At 32.1% G+C, this 23,907-nt stretch overlaps 4 protein-coding genes across 4 annotated transcripts; 3 read left to right on the forward strand and 1 right to left on the reverse strand.

Moving 5' to 3' along the window:
• Positions 1–928: 928 nt before the first annotated feature.
• On the forward strand, positions 929–4,042 carry TRIADDRAFT_57331 (uncharacterized protein; the record flags this gene model as incomplete). Its single annotated transcript, XM_002113273.1, has 10 exons — positions 929–1,368; positions 1,657–1,699; positions 2,094–2,231; positions 2,481–2,547; positions 2,851–2,905; positions 3,060–3,217; positions 3,292–3,401; positions 3,496–3,629; positions 3,712–3,787; positions 3,920–4,042. 10 exons carry the CDS (start codon positions 929–931, stop codon positions 4,040–4,042), a joined length of 1,344 nt encoding a protein of 447 aa, XP_002113309.1.
• Positions 4,043–10,612: 6,570 nt separating this feature from the next.
• TRIADDRAFT_27195 (uncharacterized protein) lies at positions 10,613–14,378 on the forward strand (the record flags this gene model as incomplete). The annotated part of the gene is made up of 8 exons (XM_002113274.1): positions 10,613–10,673; positions 11,681–11,710; positions 12,221–12,316; positions 13,056–13,076; positions 13,467–13,570; positions 13,798–13,828; positions 13,940–14,019; positions 14,262–14,378. Coding segments are annotated over 8 exons (540 nt in total), but the record flags the coding sequence as incomplete, so codon positions are not given.
• Positions 14,379–14,552: 174 nt separating this feature from the next.
• On the forward strand, positions 14,553–14,864 carry TRIADDRAFT_57333 (uncharacterized protein; the record flags this gene model as incomplete). Its single annotated transcript, XM_002113275.1, has 1 exon — positions 14,553–14,864. The coding sequence occupies one exon, from the start codon at positions 14,553–14,555 to the stop codon at positions 14,862–14,864; it is 312 nt and encodes a 103-aa protein (XP_002113311.1).
• A 2,331-nt stretch (positions 14,865–17,195) lies between these two features.
• TRIADDRAFT_27025 (uncharacterized protein) lies at positions 17,196–22,114 on the reverse strand (the record flags this gene model as incomplete). Its single annotated transcript, XM_002113633.1, has 23 exons — positions 17,196–17,310; positions 17,401–17,495; positions 17,583–17,690; positions 17,797–17,877; positions 17,989–18,110; positions 18,197–18,284; positions 18,361–18,466; positions 18,577–18,643; positions 18,739–18,860; positions 19,010–19,059; positions 19,133–19,264; positions 19,355–19,531; positions 19,562–19,708; positions 19,793–19,892; positions 19,972–20,024; positions 20,145–20,252; positions 20,328–20,463; positions 20,538–20,680; positions 20,807–20,906; positions 20,998–21,140; positions 21,237–21,380; positions 21,694–21,777; positions 21,950–22,114. Coding segments are annotated over 23 exons (2,586 nt in total), but the record flags the coding sequence as incomplete, so codon positions are not given.
• Positions 22,115–23,907: the final 1,793 nt, after the last annotated feature.

Here is a 23,907-nt window from a genome sequence, read left to right on the forward strand (position 1 = left end):
GTAAAGGTACAAAATGAAGTGTGAATGAGTGATCGTAAAGGGTTCATGACGTCAATATTCAACAATAGTGACAAGATTCTTAATGATATTATCGAATATTGCTATGTGTTGATTGTTGATTATTCGTCTCCTTTTTACGTTCAACTCGTATACATCCTGTACTGCTTTATAACATTACTGAGCCCGTCTATCGACACACTTATGAGTGGAAATTTTGGGGATCGCAACTAATACGCACGAAGAAGCAGAGGTCAACTAGACCATACCGAATCAACCTTTAATTTTATGTGGTAAAAAATATTATCTATTAGCTATTACTGAAATATCATCTTGTTATGGTAAATTGCGACATCGTCCAGTATACGATAAAATTTTTCAACATAGAGTTGATACACACGAAGAAGTAGTGGTCTACTAGAACATACCGAATCAACCTTTAATTTTATGTGGTCAAAAATATCTACTAGCTATTACTGAAATATCATCTTGTTCTAGTAAATTCGACATCGCCCAATATACGATAAACTTTTCAACATAGAGTTGATAGCAGACGATCACTTTAGACGCTTAACTAATATTATCATTATTGTTCACTCTCAAGAGCTATTTATGTGTCCTATTAAAGTGTGTAACTATGACTGAAGGTTTTTTAGTTTAGTCACATTCAATTTTTAATTATTTGATTAAAAGTACGTTCAAAATATTTTTAATATGGTATGTAACCAAACCTCAGTATTCAAGAATATGATTATAAAATTATTGAACTACGGCTTTAACAAAGGTAGAAATACTTTGTTGTAATTCTTCCATTAGTTAGATATTGATTCTGTAACAATAACATCAATCATTTAATCGATGTTAAAATTCATCCTAGCTAAGTTTTATCATGCTTGCGATCGTTTTCTAGAGCTGGGATAAATATAAGAAGATGGATCTGTCTTCCTCATCGCCCCTATCAACTAATCATTTGGCATTGTCTCATTTTGACGATTGTAATCGTCAAAATGAGTCAATACCAAATGATATACTAGTATCAGAAAAGACTGATTGTGGTGCAGTTCACTGCACTTATGCTCATACTTTATCAGATTCCGATGAAGACGTTGTAATAGATGATTTGGATAATTGTGATCAAAAAGATAGCCTGGATAGTATTACGATATCTCCACCGAATGTATCACTTACTGAAATATGTCAAAAATTGGCGGCACGTCTATCAAATGTTGATAGTTCCGGTTCCATGTATACTGACGCATATGAAGATGAAATAGTTAAGGAATCCCCATTGAATTCTGGTATTGGAATGAAATTAGAAGATAGGATGATACTCCCAAAAGCTGATGTCGTCCTACACAGCGATAAGGAAAGGTAATCTTGATATACTTTGCTTGATAGATTTAGTTATCTTATGACTTACACACTCACCTACAATGAAGTCTTATTTATTGCATGTACGCCACATTTAGTAGTGAAATAGTTTGTAATACAATTTGTAAGTTTCAGTCACTCGACTTAGCGGAGTATGTTACAAAGGAGCTAACCTTTGACAACTCCAATCACTTGCGCGTACTATATGTTTCTAAATAAGCTAAGAGCTACATGAACAACTACAACGCTTCATTCTTCCCATTAATCATTAATGGAACAATTGTATAGTCCTGCAAAACAAAAAAAGAAGCAAATGAAGACTAAAAGTACGGTAAACAAATTACCATCGAACAGAAAAAGAGGCAGACCAAAGGGGTCTGTTAAATCAAAAGTTTCACCAAGAAATACAAGTAATACCTTTCATAGGAAGGGTGTGTAATTAATTCATTTATCCAATCAAATGACTTTCCCACTCTAATATAATAATGATTTAGATTGCTTTTCAATTTTCGTAAATTATACCAGCAACCAATATTGAATCGTGTGATGAGCCACAATCGAAGAATGTACGTTGTGTAAGATAAAGTTTGTATTTACCTTGATAGTGTACTTCTCGTATTAAATATTGAGAATTGACCAAGTCCCACGTTCCTTTGATATTTCCGTATAACTTTAAAATTACTTTAACTTAGTACTGATATTTGCAATTTCAATTTATGACCCAGGTAACACGAAGTGGACGCAAGATTATTCCACCCTTGGATTATTGGAGAGGTGAAAGAATAAGAGAAGTGTGCGGTGAAGTAAGAGTTTCCGTAGGATCTAAACCCAGCGCTCAAATTCATTTCATTAATTATTCCAAGGTAATATTTTGCTTTACAAGTGACGATCGTAAATTGCGATATATCGTTAAAAATATCTGTGACTACATATATTAGAGATGGTTTTATGCTTTTTTCTACGTATATATTCAAAATGTGTAGTTAGATCGTTCGATATAATATACATACGAATCTTAACTCAGTACAATGGCTAAATTAATCGTTTAATTACAAATTTATTTGCTCATGGAACATAATCCTATATATTTATTTCCTTACTTTGACTTTTAGAAAAATGGAAATGGAAATAGTACACCTACAGAAAGCGACTTTCCTAATAAACAGCGTAGAACTGCAAGTATATTCCTTAGAATTATTGTTATTTATTTATAAAAGATTTTTGCCAGTTTGAAGATATATACAATATTTTTTTATGTTTCTAAAAAGATATGAATAACCACATTAGAATTAAGATTTTTGTAAAAAATTAGGGTAGATACCTTGTCATGAACAATTAATATCACTGTAGCATATTAATCTACTACAATAATTATACCACGTGTTTTGCAGTTTACAGTGTATTATGAAACTACCTAAACAGATTTGTTAACTAATAGTACTAGTACTCCAAATAATATCTTCTCTTCCTACTCTCAAATAGAGCGTAGATCTTCACAAACAACATGGTCTAAAGATAGGCTAAATTTATTATACAGGTATAATTTTCGAATTTGTATTAATTACGGATGTAGTTCATTTTTGCATTCATGGCCTGCAGAATAAATATATAGCCAATGCGAACTAGTATACTGTAATGCTTTCGATTTTCAATTTAATAATTATCAATTTTTAATTTTCCTTGCCTAATAGTTGTGCTGCAGATGTATGTCCTTCTACAGCACGCTATTGGCAAAAGGTGGCTAAGCGCGTTGGCAATTGTACCGCTGATGAATGTAGAAAACTCTATCAAGACAAATTTTCTAGAGAAAACTATAAAAAGTCTAATAAAGCAGCGAGCAAGTTAACAAGTTAGTAACGCAAAAAATTTACACTTGTCTATAGACGAGGCTATAAGAAATTTATTGATATCTTGTAATTGCAGATTTAAAGAAGGGCCGAAAAGGAGTGCGAAGGATATTGAACGAACAAGCAAAGGACCACGAAGATGACCTCTTCGAATCATCACCTTACCGTAACAGTAAATCATTGAAAGTAAGTGCTAATTGAGCAGACTGTAAAATTTTTGCTGTAACCTATGAAATCATACACTTACAATACTTTTTTATCATATCCCTCGCGTTATTAGCTTCAGTTATCAGATAGTTTAGATGAAACTGATGGTGACGAAAAATGTATTAAAAATCAAAAAAACGAGTCTTCGGATATAGAGAAAAGTAATTCATTAAATGATAGCTTATGCTTGCTGGAACCTGTTAATAGGTATGTCTATATAACACTATCATCACGCTAATTTCAGCTCATGATCAATTATTGAATTTCAATTCTGTTCTTACTGTTATAGAGATAAAATAGACACATATATACATAAAATTAAACACGGTCGTAAAGGAAGACGTCGGAAAATATTGCCACTGAAGGTACTGTATGTACCTGTAGTTTTCGTTGAGTATAGTACCTATAGCATTCGCTTTACTGAATCTCTTGCTATTCAGTTAGTAAAAATATATTGGATATGAAATGTTTTGAATCGATTTTTTTCCTTATTATAGAAGAAGTTGACTTATCCGAAAAAAATCTCTAAAGCGCGAGATATTAAATATGTATTCGATCAGCCGTCATCATCAAATAGCGATATTGAAGAAGATAGTTACTTTGATGATGATGATGAATAAGGAGGATAGCATCAATTTTACACATGCTTAGTTGTTTCAACTGTATTTCTTGTAACATTGAACGATGTAAATAACTTTAAGGTTGTTATAATAATTTATTTATAATTTAGCATGAGAACACTATAGAAATATACATTTTCGTTTATGAATTGTACAGTCTGCATTATGCACTTGGATCTTGTTTTGGGCACGACATTCTGCCTTACATTCGAATCAATTTTTGTTAATAAATATCCATGATACTGTCTATCAGGTGGCGGTAATTAAAGCGAGAGTATAAATCTTGTCGATAGCTGGTATGACATGATTTATGAAAAAATTATGCCAAACATTAAAATTATGATTCTTATACTTACGGACTGTATTATTCTCGTATTAAGAATAACTCTTAAATGTGTAATTTTTAGACATTTTTATATTCTATGGCCTATATAGCATGATACAAATTTTGAACAGTTACTATTTACAATCAATTGATATAAGAGTTGATCTAAATCGATCTCACCTCCTACTGTACCTAGTGGCAGTATAGTAGTTCATTGGCAACTGTCTTGGTTGAAATTACTATGCCATACGATGTTGTAACTTATACGTAGCATACGACTAACAAAGTTACGGTGTACAACACTTACAGCCTATAATACAAGTAGTACTCGTACAGTCAAAATACAATGTATTACCATCGCTAATAGCTAATGCATGGCTTAAAAATTAGCATTTGGCCGTACTTTCTTCATGCTTGGCTTGAAGATAAATAAAAAGATGGAGTTTGTAACCAGCATGCGGCATATGAAATGGTAACTTGCATACTATGTACACTTGTACAGTATATACGCGTCTAGATGTATTAGAAATATCTTAGGAAGAATTACATTTTGTATATCCCGGATGTCAAAAATGTATATAGCAGTAAAAGCAGTATACAAAATAGGCGTATAACTACATCCCACGATTGTGGCGCTATCTTCACAAACTGCATTATACAGCAATAAACTACCGATCGATGGATAATTAACCATATCATTATGAATACAAGTTTATTTTATACTGTGAGTAGAGAATAATTTGTAACTTGCTACAAGATTGCCCTTGATCCAATTTAAATGGCAATTTCTATACATATTACAGGCTGCAGGGTGATACTGAATCGTTGCATTGCATTATCTTATGGTGGTGATATCATCCAGATGAGTCTTGCTGAGTAGCTGCAATTGCTTTTTCCCTCGGCGTAGTAAATATTCAATGTGCATGATATTATGACGTTGGATATTATTATTTTTCCTAAATTCGTTTTTGATGAGAGCAGTTGCACCAGGTCTTTGCTTACTTGCTTTCAGCATGCTTCTATATAGGCGTAAAACTTGTTTCTGTAGATTGCTATGCTTAACAAACTTTGAACTCATGGCTACCACTTACCCCTTCGTCAAGTTGATTCTATATTATAATAAAAATGTGATGCTTGAATCAAGTTGCGGATTAAGTGCAATAGATTGCAACGCGTAGTACGCACTCCAATAATAAATGTAACCTAAGAGTATGCCTGCACGAATGCTTGTCTCCAGCTGTAGAAGAACTTCTGAAGAAGGATGTTTTCTGCCCGAAATCACTGCCAGCTGCATACTGTACGCCTACAGTAAATAGTATACTACTGTAGGCTTAGCTCAGTTGGTAGTTGGCAGTAGCTAGTAGTACTGTAAAGTGAGTAAGAGTACACTGTTCTGTAGAGTAATGGTCGCTAAATCGGTTGGATTTTGCCTTATTTAAAATCAGCGATTGATCATAGAAGGTCTCTAGTCGACACTATCGCCATTTTATGTCATTTGTGTCAGCATCGGCAGCATGCAATGGGGTTCATTTTGATCTGTGTACAGGCAAGTAGTGGTCGCTAAATCGGTTGGATTTTGCCTGTAAAATCAACGATTGTTCGAACAGGTCGACACTATCGCCATTTTATGTCATTTGTGCTGTAAAGTAGTGGTCGCTAAATCGGTTGGATTTTGCTTGTAAAATCAGCGATTGATCATAGAGGGTCTCTAGTCGACACTATCGCCATTTTATGTCATTTGTGTCAGCATCGGCAGCATGCAATGGGGTTCATTTTGATCTGTGTACAGTAGAGTAGTGGTCGCTAAATCGGTTGGATTTTGCCTGTAAAATCAACGATTGTTCGAACAGGTCGACACTATCGCCATTTTATGTCATTTGTGTCAGTATCGGCGGCATGCAATGGGGTTCATTTTGATCTGTGTAGAGTAGAGTAGTGGTTGCTAAATCGGTTGGATTTTACCTGTAAAATCAACGATTGTTCGAACAGGTCGACACTATCGCCATTTTATGTCATTTGTGTCAGCATCGGCGGCATGCAATGGGGCTCATTTTGAACATATGGAACTATGGACTACTAAATTACATGTAGTAGTCTATAACTGATTACAGGTTCCTCGATGTACAAAGTAAATGCAACTGATATTTCGAAAGTGCCACTATTGCACGAACAGTACTGAATGTCCAAAAAGATTGCAAATGCTTCTTTCTATTAGGCATAGTGGATTTGCACTAGTCCACAACTGATCATAGATTGGCTGCAAAATAACCATCGAGTTACGTAGTGTGGATATTTCCAAAGTGCAAAGATTCAATGAGGAGCTCTATGACCCAACAGTCAATCCAGACCATTACCCCTATGATGTCGACATACTGTAGGCAAGCTAAAAAGACAATCCGTCGTGGAAAGCCGCCTAAACACTTTTTCCAAACAGCCATCAGTCTACCGGCGGCAGGTAGTCCGGCAGTCCAACATGAATTAATGCTATAATTAACATAGAAAGTAGACAAACTGTTAGTGCATCATTTCCGCCACAAAGCAGCCCAACAATAGTCTCTATTCTATCCAGTAGACTATTTTGAAGACTTTACAGCATGACATGGCTGCATGGTACCGCTACCGAGTCTTGTCCAACATAGCATATGGACTCCTATGGGCTATTGGGCGTAGTACTCGATCCTTCAAGTACTGTAGACGGAAAGGATGCCCAGTCATGACTGAGTGGATTTCGACTGGACGGAGACAACCAGCTGCAAATCACTTGGCCACTCAATCCACTCGAGCTATGAAAACTTCTTCTACTAAAAATAGCGCAAATCAAGGCAGTAAATCTATCCAAGATCATTTTACGCCATTGGCACGCCAAAGTAGTCAGAAAGGAGAAGATGACTTCGATTCTATTTCACGAGGTGTTCAAATTGAATAGACACTAGCTAGACAAGCATTATTAACACATCGATCCTTACTCGTACGCCTGCTACTTAGACCCATACAGTATTCTTCTTTTCCATGGCCGATATGTTGATAGGCGGCGTGATTAAGTGATTTATTATTATCATCGATCTTCTCGTCATTAGTCACTGGAATGGCGATACTCTTTGCCTACTTGACTTAAATTTTACTTCATTTAATATCTTACAGCAACAGGAGATGACAATAGAAAGCGTTCATTAGACTATTCTACTTTGACTGTCATGGAGAAACGCAAGCATTATCGATGTGGTGATCAATATATCACCATGGAAAAGCTGATGCCATGGTCTAAAGATGGTCCTAGTTTTGCAATGTTGCGCAAATGTAAGTTTTCCATCTTAACGTAATCGTGCATTATAGTTTTGCTTTAATGCTTGATAAACTAGAAAACCATAAGAACATGGATGATCAGGATGGTAGTAGGATATCTTCCAACCCGAGCATACATATTAGATTGCTTATTGATTCAATTAATTAAAAGTGAAAGTCCAATCATCATCCAAGGATGAAATTTAGATGGCCTTGCTACCCTTTTCATATCGACTCTGTCAGCGATTAGTTAGCAATCATCATCAACAATAAGAATGCAAACTAATGACTCTCCTTGTTACTACTTGTAAACCCTACTCGCTTGATTATGATAAAAGACATATGTAATGGCGAAGTCATACATTAGATCCAAGACTATATAGGATAACGATCACACGCGATATGCAGATGATTCAGAATAACGTTTAGCTTTATTGCAAGGATACGCAGATAGCGATGTAACATCTGCATGGTATTATATCAGAAGCAATACTATTTAGTAGTCTTATTCTGTACTTAGGCTTTGGTACATCTACTCTGCAACTACAGTGCTTCGTATTAAATTAATCATAGTCCTTGCCTACTTTACATAGTCGATATTACTACACATATCATAACATATGTACGATATCATCTCTTAGTGCATACGATTGTCGTACTCTCTTTTTTCATGAGTACATCTAATGATGCAAGCTTACCGAACGTTTAAATACTTCTTGATAGCTATACAAGTAGTTTATGAATAATACGTTACACACGCAGACCTATTAAAACTCGCCATGTTTTAATAAATACTTGTAGCTAAGTTGACAACACATATCATAGCATCAAAATCGATCGAAGGATAGTAGTGGATATAACACATGCATGTACTGTACATTGTACAATTAGCAAGTGATGCAACTCTGTAAAAGTACAGTGTAGTCTTTCCTCGAGTTCACAACCAAGAAGTTAAACTCATTCAATATGATAGTTGCAACAGATTGAAAGGATAGACTAGATGATATGTCATCAGTTTGAACAACTTTCCACTTGGATACCTACACGTATAGACAGAAATAGAACATGAATTAATGACAATACCGAGTTTGAAATACTCTAGGCCAAGCACCAATATTGTACATATTACAAAAGTATCATCTATCAGTATGGCACAATATGCTGTAAGGATGATGAAGACCATCAGTGGCTTGGTATTTCGTTATTCAACTAATTAATCAATAGGATTTTCAAGGAGAAATTGGCTTGAAATATCAATCACTTTCTCGATCAGCCTACTTGAAATACTTTTAGTACATCAAGATGATTTCAATCCCTTCTCCTACCTCATTAAATTCTCTCATCTTGAATGCAAACAATTGATCACAATAACACATGTAGGGCTACTAAATTCATGGCAGTACCCATATGTAATTAATAGTACACACACACACATTTACTCCTATCTTGATGGAATGATTGTCTTATTAAGGGTTATAAAAATGCAAGAGTACACTTATGATAGTTTCCTTTGCACTGAATTAAAATGATAACAATCACTTGCATATCGATGGCCTTCTTCTTATGTCATTTCATCTCCATATCCTATGACAACAGTCCAATATTTTTACATTGATCTATTAAAGGTAAATTGTGATCTCCTATCCAACCTTGTCAATGCTATATTGTACACTCACCTTGAAATTATTTAGCTAGCCAGGCTATTTGCTTAGCAAGAGAATAATGATAGTATTGATAAAATGAAATGATTGTATACCATACTTTGAAGTACATACAAGCATTGAAATGCTACTTTCAAAACAACTTATTTGCTATACAAATGAGACGATGCTAAAAGTCAATATCTAAAGGGAGGACATTACAATCTTGTAGTAAACCTGTGATGAAAAAAAAGTGTTGTCAATGTAAATGAAATAGTCCATTCTATACACCAATGTTAGCAAATTTCTCTCCATCCATATTAATTATTTATAATTATTATCCAATGTCTATTGATACAGTATGTTGTGTGAACTAGATGGTCTGCATCAATTATTTGTCCAATTAATACAAAGTCGCTTAACAGCTGCCTTTAATCGATATGGTATTTTTTCAATAGTAGTTAACAAGCTGTGGTTAGAACTCAGTCAAATAGCCTCATCCTTGACAACCATTAATTGTATATGGAATTCTCTATTTAACGGAGTTATAATAATATTATGAATATCGTTACTTATTATCGATGATATAACCCTTAGGCTTATTGCATTATTATGATAGTTTAGGAATGTTATTCTACAATGTATTGCAAAGGGTCTTAAAAATCCAATCTACTAGATTGAGCTACAGGTAAAATAAAGACTTTCCCATCAGGTTTAACCCCGAACATGTAGATAAATTGTAAGGTATACCCAAAGTTGATAATTGTTTAATTAACGTTAATACAGATACAAATCATTCAATTATGATCTTTCTACCGGCCTTAACAATTACATTAATAATAATTACTCAATGCCCTCATCATAAAAATGATATCCAAACTTGATGACTAGCTTCAATCCACTTAAAAAAGGCTTTATTTAGAAAGTCCATTAAACGTAATTAATTTGATTTAACATCATTCCTCAGTAACAAATTACTTTTCATTCACACTAAATCAAAGCTTCAAGGGAAAATAGTTACGAGGAGTATAAAATTCTATTTTTGGTCATTAAAATTATGATCATGCAAAATATGCCTGTCTAGTGAACGGTATTCGGTTGATGGCTATGATTTTATATTTCCCCAAAAAAGAAGTAGTATAAGCTTAACAAATGTAAAATGTTTTGTTGCCTTTATTATGATTGGATCGGTAAATATTATAAATGATATTAATAAGATATGATCAATGAAAATACTGGATTAAGAATTGAAAATGCTATTGATTTCATTCTATAGTTAAACCTGAAATTCCCCGCTATGAATTCAACCCATTATTCAACGAAAAAATTTACCTTTTTCGCGGTGATATCACAACATTAGAAATTGATGCTATCGTCAATGCAGGTAAATATTTGTTATATCTTTTTCAACTTGATTAATGGTAATATTTTATGTATAGATGCTTTTCAATTATTTTCTACAGATCAATTTGTTAACATTTGTAATCAATCATTTTAAAAGATGTTCGTAATTGAAATCTAAAAATAACGATAAAATTGCCACAATATATGCCCATACCAATATTATTGTCCCTCCTAGTTGATTTAAATAAATAAACTGCTGTAGTACATCATTGCTTATAGCTGTTAGGTTAGGTTAATGTAAATACAAATACAGTTTACAGTATTGTGATTGTTGTACTCGTATGAAACATTCAATTTCAATTTATGAGCTAGATCTACCCAATTTGGTTAGGTATAATGACGTAATTATCGTGCTATTAGGGACCTAAAAATGCTAGCGTTGAGTAGAGCAACGAGCTTTTTAATGAATCATTAAAATAGAATATAAAAATTTCATTTTTGTTATTTAAGTAAAGATAACATGTACAGTGTAAATGTAGTTGCTTGAAATGAGTCCATACATATACGTATACTGTTTGAGTGGGTACATTCTATCGGTAACATGCTTCAAATAAATAAAACAATAAATTATATCGGCTATTCTTGTAAGATCTAATAGACGTTTTTCTTTATTCATAATAAACACCTTGGCAGCGAGCAGTAAATGCACTTTTTACTTTCTATAATAATAATGTCGATAATGATATTTCTAATCACTGGTACAGTGGGCATGCTGCATGCTTGTTATTGTCCAAGATAACAATAACTGTAGGTTTAATACAGCATTTGTTACTAGCATGGCAATAGATTTATTTCTGTGGATTGTTTAGTATTCTCGCGCTATTATTCAGACTATTAAGGAAAAAATAATATACACTGCTCATTGATACTCATACGAATCATATATCTGTTCTATTTATTAAATATATATAGCCCATGAATGTAATTATTTTAACTAATACCTGTAATCTCAAATTTTTGAATTTTATTTCTTTTTTCTCATTTTAGCTAATTCGTCACTCTTAGGCGGTGGTGGAGGTAACGTGATCAGTTTATCTTGTTCAAAAATAGCACAATCACAAATTGCTCCTAATTATATATTTATTGAAATTTTCAAATATGTGTATGAAAGGATGAATGTTGTTGTTTAATGAATAAATCGTCAAGTGTAGTATCCAATTTTGAAACGTCACGACTGATAGTCTATATTTTAATCGGTCAATTTCCTCCGTGTCGTAATCTTGACAATACTACACCACAGTAGTTATACAGTAGTATATGTAATCGATCGTCATGATGATCGAAATGTTATAATATTGCTGTATGTCAAAATGGAAGTCATTAATTGCATCTCAACGTCTTGAAGTATTAACTCTTAAAGTCCTATTTCTTGTCAATAATATCGTTGACTAGCGCCAAAATGGTTTCGAAAGCCTTAGATATGCTATACATCGTTTAGGCTATAATTATTTGCTAACAAAAGAAAATTCAATCAAGAACAAAGGTGTTGTTTTTCTTTATCAATTTTAATCGTTGTTAATCAATTAGTTGATGGAGCTATCCATCGTGCCGCCGGTCGTGAACTTGCTGATGAATGCTATCGACTAAATGGCTGTGAACCTGGCAATGCCAAAATTACTAAAGGTTGGAATTCTATCGATTTAGTCAATATTTTACATAAATAATATATTTACATGTATGAGTTGATATATGGTATATATATAAAATATTAATAAATTTAGCTAGACTTTATGCCTTAAATTTGTAATATATTTCGTTGGTTAAGCGTATGTGGGTATAAACAATATATGTTTAAGTTGATGTCAAATTGGCCTTAAAATTTTTAATAAGTGTACAGTTCAATCAAAACTGTGTTTATTTACGATACCGCACAGAACTACGCAATAGAAAATGACTCATTACAGCGTTGTCCTAATTGAAGTAACTATACAATTGACTGGATGTCCAGTAGTCGTTAGCTTTAAAATAGTTACACATGGAGATTATTTTATATCATTAACTCTTCCTTTATTATTATCATTTTGGAAAACAATAGGCTGAATATAAGCTTTGTCTACCTTGTGCATAGTACCTATTTGTATTGTTATTATTTGCTTCCTAATATCAAATGTGTTCTTGTAGTCATCTTATTCATGTTATTAACATCGTAATTCTTTTCAGTTCATGTACACTAATTGTAATCGCGTCATGTTATTGTCTAAAGTTTACAATATACTTTCATGTCACAGCTGCTTTACGTTCCTATCCATTCTTTTACTCATATCAAAAATCTTAATTTAACTACAAAAACGACATAAATATCTGCAACTATATACACTTAAAACGTTAATAACGTCGTTTTTACGTTCTTGTTAAATTATAGGTTACCGTTTACCGGCCAAACGTAAGTTATTTTATAATTTATACAATTAGCAAATATTACCCTGACTTTTTCTTAAAGTAAACGTTCTACTATAATTACAGTAGTTACAATAAACATTAAATTAGGCTTAGATTTTTTTCCAGTGATACTTGTCTCAATAGTTGAATAAAGAAGGTGTCGTTGTCGTATTACGAGTTATATCAAAACTTCCTACGTTAAATAATATTTTTTTAAGAGTATAAAAAAAGCGATAAGGGTTATCTTAACTTATCTGACTGTAAAAACTATCGATTGTACTGTATCTTTATTCGTTTTGATAGCCCTATGACATCATTCATAAAAATATCATTTATGTTCAATCGATTTACATTTGATGTTGACTATACTTTTTAATTTCTTGTATGTATATAGACGTTATTCATACTGTAGGGCCAATTGGTCAAGAACCAAAGACTCTGACTAGCTGTTATAATCGTTGTTTAGAATTGGCAAAAGTTCATCAAATTCGTTCTGTGGTAAGAACTGTAAATTACTTAATGTACTTAATGAATGGTTATTATTATAGTAAGAACGGCTTCTATATCCTCAGTTATTTCATGCTAACTTTAGATACGATAGAAAATGTGTTTAATGACGTTGGCTAAAAATTAAATTGACTTTGATAAAATGCAATCACTACCAATTTTTTTTAGTTTTAAATTCTTTAAAACAAGTAATACAATATTTATTTTTTTGACTGCAGGCTTTCTGCTGTATCTCGACTGGTATTTACGGTATTTATTGTATACTGCTAACTTAGATAATTCCCTTTGGCTTCTATTTATTACGTTCCTTTTTACTGTTGCGAAATCTATGATGATTATTTTCATGCATTAAAACAATAGGTTATCCGAATGATGCAGCTGCACATGTTGCTTTAGAAACCATCAGAAAGTGGCTAGATAAGGACGATAATTTCGATGCTGTAAGAGAGAAATTTTATTTTGATGACTTTTTCGATGTCTGTTCAATTGATATCATTATCTGTTTGTCGGATTATACTTGATTCATTAATATAACACGATACGGTAGCTTTGTCTTGTCGGTATCATAACTATCGACAGTTGTAAAATGTAATTACCATCTAGTATAAAATAAATGGCCTAGTTCTGTGATGGATTCAAGAGAATTCTGATGTTGTTTCGATTTATCGTCTACTTTTTTCAGGTCGATAGCATCATTTTTTGTGTTTTTTTAAGTCAAGATGATGCAATTTATAGAAAATTACTAGGTTCTTACTTCCCTTTCAATAAGAGACAAGAACCCATAAATTTAATAGGTTAGACAGTCTCCTAAATAATAAAAACATTATTTCAGCTCTATTATTATGCTATATCTACCTTCACAACTCTACTATATTGGCAATTTTATATTTTATTTCTTTTACATTTTAAGAAAGTTATTCACCTAACACCCATATCTATATATATGTATTAATAAGCAGATACGAAATCTAATATGGAAGCCAGTAAAGTTGCCACTGGTAAAAAGCATGGTCTTAAGCGACAAGATACACCATTAGTTTTGAAGGGTTTACCTACGAAACCTAGTACAATGCAAAATCAGAATTTAGGCGTAATGGAAGAGACTGACGAAGAGGATGAAGATGTAATAGAAATCAAAAAAGAAGTCACGGATGAAAACGATTCTGAAGAACTAGATAGAGTTGCCTCTAAGTTGGGCAAGATAAAGCATAATAGCCAAGACATCTCGTCCGTTACAATGCAAGAAAATCTTCATGAAGTTGATCCACCTATCGATGATCAATAAGAAATTATTGCTTGTGTTATAAATATAATGTGCTGCTATGGTTAGACACTAAATACTAAAATGTGATAGAATGAGTAAACAGCTGGCTCTAATGTTTTTGGTGGTTACCACCAATTTTCTTTATTCAAGTCTCTCTCTTCTCTCACTGTGCACACGACTATTTACTAAGCTATCATGATGAAAAAATTTGCAGAGATCTAAAATTATTAGAGTTACTGCTAACTTTAAACGTAATACGAGAAAAAATGTCGACAAGCTAGGATTCATGAAGCAGCTGTACGTAGATGCAGAATATTTAAGTCGAAATATTGGCCATGTGTTCATGTTTGTACGTCTTATCTAGTTATTTACATACTCTGTGATTACTACACGTTTGATAATATCGTTATATATTTTGATCCTAATTCATGCAACTGCCAAACGACCCGTTAATCTTAGGCATACGTATATTTTATATAATACTCTTTGATGCGTTTCACAAAATATAGTTATCATGCCTTTGTGACATCTTGGGCAAGGCTTAAATTCTGTATGTAGAAATTTGTATCATCTTATTAATATTGCATTTAACACCGAATATTTAAGAAGTCTTACATATTTCTTCTCTTAGTACTATTTGTATGGAATAAAAGTGATATGGACAGCAGAAGATGTGTTATTATTATTATTATTATTTGTCGATATTCGTAGACGTTAATTACACAGTTAATTATTGAGAAATACAAAGGAATACTTTAAATAGTGGCCACTGGTTTGCAATTTACATAATTAATCGATTGAATTGGAAACGTCTGTCTATCTAGGCGAAAATGTTGGTAGATTTAAAGTTATTAACTGAATCATTTTAATTAACTTTAATACTAAACTTTTATTACTTGTACGTACTTACGATAAAGAATAATAATAGCACCATTAATATTGTCGCATATATTATGGAATCAAATTATCACAAAATATGAAATATTGCACATTCTAGGGAAATAACTCCGGTATTTGATAAAATTTAGATGCTATCTAAATCTTTCTACAATCGCCCGGGGTGACCAAAGTTATCATCTGCTCTCGGTTGCTTATAAGATATACTGTACGTAATACCGTCGCAATAGCAATAGAATACACTAAATATGGTAAAAGTAATTGATCTTTATGCTTTTTTGTTTTGATTAGCTAATTATCCATGTTGTAGGTCTTGTATCAAAGTTTACTGCATTACCTTTGATAATTCCGACTACACTTAGATATTATCTGTACTAGAGTTGGAAAAAGACCCAATTTCCCTTAAAGTGAACAACGGATTTTGGGTTAAGCTAAAAAAATATAAGTTTTACTTAAACACAAAGGAATCACGACATTTATCATGTTTAAAATTGCCTATCTGGACGATCGCGATCGTCGAGAATGCCAACATTGATCGGTATAAATGATAAAATCTTAGAATATTACTTTCTTTGATATCTCGCCTATAATTTTCGTTTATGCACTAATTTTATTGTTTATCCAACACCTTTACTGCTCCTTTACAATGTTACTAAATTATTTATTCTAAAATTCACACAGTAAAACCATCACAAATACATATGTATGTTCGTGAGTTACGTGCGTACACATCAGGGGAAAATGCATCGTCTAGGGATACCCTAAGGTATGCCTTGTCCCAGGCGTATACAATCAATTCACCATCAATAATAGTCAGTCAGAGATAGGCTTAATCAGATACAAACGATATAAACGATAAATACTACGAGCGCATCGTTTACTGACGTTAAATGAACAAACGTAAATTTCCACGCACTAATTTACTCACAATATCGTGTATCCCTTATCGCAGAGCAGATAATAAAGAATGTCTCGGGAGTGGTATATGATTATGTGAACGGTATCATATGATGCTGTTGTAATACTGGAACTCGATTTAAAGATCACGACTTCGGTGTTATACATAATCCTGTAAATAACTGCCAATATCGGAATCATATTCAGCAACTTCGCTCGAATCACATATAGTTCGTACTAGATAGTAGCTGCTACATCACAATAATGTAATCAATATATACGCGTGCAAACCAATGATTAGATATTAAATTATTTATTTCAGTCACTTCAATATCAGCTGCAATAAAAACAAGTTAGTTTAACGGACTACTATTCGAATTTTTAACACAGAGAATTTTACAGCAGTATTATTTCAATTTTCGCGGTCCTGTAAGTACAAAGTGCTCTAAAATTTGCCTATTAATGTCAATTTTAACATTAAAATGTAACAATTTTCTGTAAAATGTACCAGTGTCAATTATATATAAATAAGATAGTTAATTCTGATAAGAAATATTACTAATTTTTTGGTTGCATTTCTTTCCAAACATTATTAATTTTTTCATTAATATTAGAGAGACCATCAAAACCTTGCAGACTATTCACAAAAAATAGCAGCTCCGATGTAACCAAACTAAGAGAAAAATGTCGCATATGCTGTCAACGCCTTATATGATAAAGAATAAAATTTGACAAAAAATTCTTGTAATCGTCAATATCTTACCCGTGTTGAGAGCCACCATCATCTGATATTTCATGATTCGTTAAACGAACTTTTAGACGAGATATGAAGCAGTTCATAATTTCGTCAAATAAATCCTATCGTACAACAAACAGTGACTCCATGTTAGCACTTTGGCAAAACTCTAAATTCTATTATTATGACTTTTCTTAATATGAATATACCTTAACGTGTTCTTTAGGTAGAAGATCCGATAAAGCATCATGTAACTTTGCTACTTGCTTAATCATACCACGAAAACACTGCGATGGCGTCGGTGCTTTTACTTCCCACTAAATACAAATATTTAAAAGTTCTTGTTAATCAAAATCATTATAAATGTCCTATGAATAATATCAATCAATTTTATAGTAAATGAATAAATAAACAAAGACTAACTTTGCCTAACTGAGTAAAAAATACTGTGTCCATTATTGAAATTAACTTAGAATCAATTTCTTGGCAGTGATTCTGATAATCCTATTGAATTGATCATAGAATAAATCAATTTTTTTAAAGACCTGTGGCTAGTCTCACAGTTATATGATTATTGAAATTTAAAATGATATTTCTAATCTCAAATGTATCTACCTGGAGTAAATGATCGAACTTTGTTAAAAGAATATGCTTCTTTGGAGGCAACATAGATTGAAAATAGGTTTTAATTTGCGGAATATATATCGTCATAACTTGTAAGCACCGGTAAGCTAAAGCTGAATGCAATAATAGATTGTATAAAAATAAGGAAATAAAGAATCTAAGATATCAACAGATTTTAACAAAATTTTAATATATCTACCTAAATGCTTAGAAGTAATTGTTCTTAATCCAACGACTTGCAAAGCGCCAGCTCCTAGTACCAATTGGCATGTTCTAGAATTAAATAACTATACAAACAAGAAAAAATTTTAAAACCTATGCTTACAAAGAAATAGCGATTGATACCGATGACTTATAATTTACCTTAAGAATTTCGGCAACTTTATTAATCATATCCAAGGTTAGCATAGGGACGTCATTAATGCACTCGCAATATTCAATTGCCATTTTTAATAGTATAAGGAGTGTCCTAACAGTTACAATATCAAGATTTATTTAGTTTTAATACCATATTGGATCAAAAAAATAATTTTTGAATACTCTATATAACTGCATCAGCAACAACATCGTGATTCTTACCCAATTACAGCATATTTTTCTCCTTTAATGACAAGAACTTTCAATGGAGAATCAGACGGAGTAGAAACTGAAAATGGAAATACACCAATTAGGTAAGAGTGTAACCAAAGGCTTATACAATAATTAATCAAAGAACATCAATCTTGTCAAATTTAATAGTACCATTTTGTCGAGATATTTTCTGAATTGCTCCTGCAATACCATCCTTATCGAGTTCATCTACAAGAGCTTGAAATTCAGGCGGAACATCCGCTTGCTTCCATTGCTCATTATCAAGGATTAAACTATATCATTAAATCAGAAAAAATAAATTATTAATTATAAAAATACATCATTTCGCGATGATAGTAATATCAGAAACAGTAAGGCATAACATAAGGCATAACATAAGAGATAAACGTAAGCGTAAATTCTATAAAACATTTGTTAATACCTTATCTTTGTTCTGCGTTCATCATGAAATTTTTCTACAAATTTCCTAGCCTAATCATTGCATAGAAAATAATAGTCTCATAATAAAAGTCACGAAAGATAACAGTATCGATAAATTTCTTACTTGAGCCATCAAGGTGCCGCTAAGGCTATGCATTTGACGACCGCAGATACCCTCCGTTTCGGCAATGAATTGGTGAATAGAACGAATCAGCACCATAAAATCCGATGAAGTTAATCTTTCTAGGCAGTCATCCTGTAAGGTAAAAAATTGATCAGAATTAAAGACCCTACTACTTAGTCTTTACTTAACCTAAGTTTTCATCAACTTCTTCATAATGCTTACTTTTGCCCTTATTCCGAGTAGCTTAGCTAAGCGAACATGTGATAATTCGCATGCGGCACATAACAATTCCTTACTATCGTTGATAATTTTCTCATGATCGATATCATTTACGACCGATTCAGTATCACTGATTAGAACGACGGAAAAACAACTAGTATTAATAAATTTACCATATAGCTTGAAATTTTAATTGATAGTTAGTTTAACAAACTTTTCGGAGATATTAGATGTCTTTCCTTCGATACTTTCTCGATCAGACTCATGGGAATCAGTATTTCCGGTATCATGATCACAATCCTTAGATTTTGATTTATTGGCGGTACCAGCAATCTCCATAACTAAATCATGTAGACTCTATAATATATTAATAAAAAATTAATACAGTAATTAATAATATTTCAACCAGTAATTCTATACCTGCAGCAGTCAAGAACATACCTTAATTCTATGTAAAATAATCAATATATTGCTAAAGATATGTTGCAGCATGTCTATCCATTGCGGAAAGTTAAGTTGCCGGACATGTTCTGTTAAATTACTATACAGTAGAAAAACAATTATAAGAATGCAAGATCCGTTGACATATATGATAATTTACATTACATTATAATTATAACTTCAATTTTAGATCGCTATTACCTAGGATAGTAGTCAAGATTTCTATTATTTTCTTCCATAACGGACATATCAATATCAGATACAAATTCGGCCACCGACTAATTTTAAGAACAAATAGTAGCTTATATAATAAATATTTGAATATATAACATAGCTGACAATGCAAAGTAACCTGCTTAACGGTAGCTTTAATAGCATTAAACGATTCTTCTCTAAATGTATTTAAGAAATTAAGCTTTTTCTGTCGCAATAGTCCAAATAATACCGACAATAATCGATCCTTAAAAATTAGAAATATAAATAATTCTTAAAATAATATTCTAATAAGGTACGAAAATAATTGATAGCTGTTTACCTCATCATCAACTATTGTTGGCTCAGAATTCTTTTCAATTGGTTTATTTAATTCTTTTGCAATCAACTCTACAAAGTTAGCTTCCATCATTTTGACGATTACTTTTTCCATTTCAGTTAGCTGAGAACCCAAATGTCTAAAAATTTACGGTAGTAAACGATAATCACCATTAATTGAAACTTTCCTTAAATTTTAAAATTCTCAAGGTACCTGAAACTCTGTATTCCTGAAAGCTCTTGTTGTAAAACGTCTTGAGTTGTCGCTATTAAGTCTAAAGCACCAACATAATCCGAAGAGGAAAGCATTACTTGAATCATTGGTTGCGTTTGATGAACGGCACCCATCAATTTTAACTATTGTAAATAAAAAAATTAATTTTAGACCAAGACAAAGAGAACATATACTAAGTAACAATCGGATCAATGATTTTTAGTTAACCATCCAATAAATAAATTAAATTACTATATGACCATAATAACCTTATGGAACACAGTTGCCGATCTTGCTCGACAACATTTCAATTTTAATACTTCCAAGCAGCTTTTGCATAAAATTTCATTTATTATCATTAATTTTTCCCTATAGTAGCAACGTTACACGTCATTTATGAATGCCAATGCTATATTTCGAACAAATATAATAGTCACTATAATAAAAATCCGGACTATACCTAAGAATTCGAATTTCAGCACATGTATAGGCGACTCGATCGACCACATCGTCTTGTGATGACATAGCGTTGAAAAAATCCTCAGATTTTAAAGATATTTGTCTTGCTAATTCTACCTCGGCAATATCTAAGTAATGTGTAAGCTATAAAATGATATACTATTAATATCCAATTAACCGTTCCCAATACCAAACAACTTCACATGCTCAAATTTGACTGCATAGATTTAGTAGCGCTACCTTTTCTTGCAAGAGCTTAGCGGAAGCGCGTGGTCTCGGACTTATGTCTTTGTCTGGCACTGCAGCATTCTCAAATTGGGACCAAGGTAGTACAGCATTAAATGTGTCTGGATCTTCCAAAGCAAATTTAGGTTCAAGAAATACCTACAATGCATACAATTATATGAAAATTGAATGATCGTATGGTGTTACCGGTATCATTACACAAGAGTTCATGTAAAAGGGTTTACAAAAAAATTGCAAAATTGAAGGTTTACACATACCTTTGGTATAAGATCTAAATCTTTGGAAACGTTGTTAACTATTGGATAGAAATAGTCAATTTAAAGCTTTTATATTAGAAGACTCAAACTCAATCATAGATATATATATTTTACATTAAAATAATAATCCCATTGTTTACATAATGGTAGCCGTTTTATTTTAGCTTACCTCGTTGTTTACTATCTAACTGGACCTTTCCATCACCAGTACTATCTTCTTTCTTTGATCCTATTCCTCCTTTTATGGACTTTTTATTCTTTTTATGTATTTTATAAGGCTGCATGAGTACGAACATATCAGCATTAGAATGAAAATTGAACGTTTCAATTTACTTTTGAGAATATATGCATTTACAAAGATATTGGATATACTACTGTACTGTAAACTAATTGTAATTAACTAAACGAAATAGAACCAATAATATAAAATTCGATTTATATCTTTCTTACATGTGCTATTTTCGACCTATATTCATTAAAGTCTGACAAATCAATCCATTCGACATAATGAGACGGCGGAATTATAGATGGTGGAACAAATTCTTCACCCCACGTTTTAGTAAAAAAGTCCGTTTCTCGGCGTCCCCTAGGATCATTCAATACTGCCGGTAAATTTTGTGCAGCACGAGCCGCAATTTTATTTTTCTCATTTTCATTCTTTGATCCTAAATATGGATAGATAATAATTCATTATTAAATATTAAAAATTGGTTAGCAGCACGAAAACGAAATCTCATTTAAATTCATCTTATAATAGTGAAAAATCAAATCATGCGATGCAATGTATCAATAAAAGAATTGTTTAAATATCTTTGTATAAAGTTAAAACTCTTCTTACAGCAAATGGGATACCTAAGTTAATTCAGTCGTAAAGCTTCGGCCAAGTTTATACATTTACATTAACCAAACTCACTAAGTTTAGATAGAATATTATAGTGCAGCTCGTTCGTAAACGCTATGCTGAAATTTATATCGCTTTAAAAGGTCTTAATTATAAACTATCAGTGATCCCCATTTAGTACCGGTATATTCAATACTAGTCCTCAAAGTGAACATTTAGAAAATTCTTGACGATGAATGCAGTTAATTCTGTTACGCTAGCGAATAACTATTAATTTACTTGAGCTCAAAGAAAGTAATTCAAAATAAGAAATATACTCTTCAAGCACAACAGCAGTAATACTTAATATTTACCCTATGCAGAAACATAGGGTATCACATCTGCATAATTAGTTTCACGAAGAACTTACAGTTAGATTATAATTATATGCAGCCCTTATATTGTCACCATTCTTACGCAATTATCATCAACGACTAATTTTGACCGTACATTTCTCTATTTAAAACACCTGCAATATATGTAAGCGGTATAATATTGTAGTTCTCTTAGCCTATTAAGGACTTTAAAATGCTCTAAATTGAGATAAAATAAAGTGGAAGTTAAATCATTATAATCTGTCGTTTGAAGCAGTAGTTTTTATAACTTAAATTAATGATAAAAGTCGATTGATAATAACATTACGTCGAAAAATAAGTATAAAATTTAATTTTTATATTTCATCATCAATATCTCTGATGCTATTCTGGCAGTCCTGAATATTACTATAGGCAAATCAATGACTACATATACGTGCGGTTATGGACTTTTCGATTTTAAAATGTAGAAGGCCATGGTGTGGTATTCTCATATTTATTTTTTTAGGTATTTGAATTAAAGTGTTGGTAGCTTCTCCAGTAGTAATAATAAATCAAATGAAACATTTATCTATTACCAGTGTAACACATTTCTATCAGTACATAGCTAACCACCTCATTTATAACGATAAAGTGCCCACAAAATATTCATATTACAGATACATTACCAACAAGTTGTCATACCACCTTTCCGATTTTAATTATCGAGAAATTGACATTGTTCTATTTTAATTATTTAAAAATCTGATAGTGTCCACTCAATCTCTTTTGAAAATGATGTGATGAATAACGATTGTATTAATAGAAGACTGAGAGAGTAATTTTCCACTTTTCTACGCACGAATTCCCTTACCCTTTGATAAGAATATCTCGAATCTGAATGAGTTCATACAATTAATTGCCAATAAAATTATAACTGACGTCCTAAAAATTTCTATAGGACATAACAATATGTTCAATGGGATAATAGTTGACATATTAAGCGATTCATTTTCTACTTTAACTATTCTTAAAATGTAAATTTGACGATAAGCCTGCCATTATGGATACTATAGAAAACAAGTAGTACAGTATTGCAATTGCTAAGGCAGTCGGTTTATCATCATTCAATTACGCCCCAATAGTAATAGGAAGATATCAGACATCTTAGCCATTACTCTATAAAACTTGAAATCCTGTACACCTATGATTATTGTTAATAATTAATTACATAA

Source organism: Trichoplax adhaerens, genomic scaffold (genome assembly GCF_000150275.1).
Source record: "Trichoplax adhaerens TRIADscaffold_6 genomic scaffold, whole genome shotgun sequence".
Lineage (NCBI taxonomy): Eukaryota > Metazoa > Placozoa > Uniplacotomia > Trichoplacea > Trichoplacidae > Trichoplax > Trichoplax adhaerens.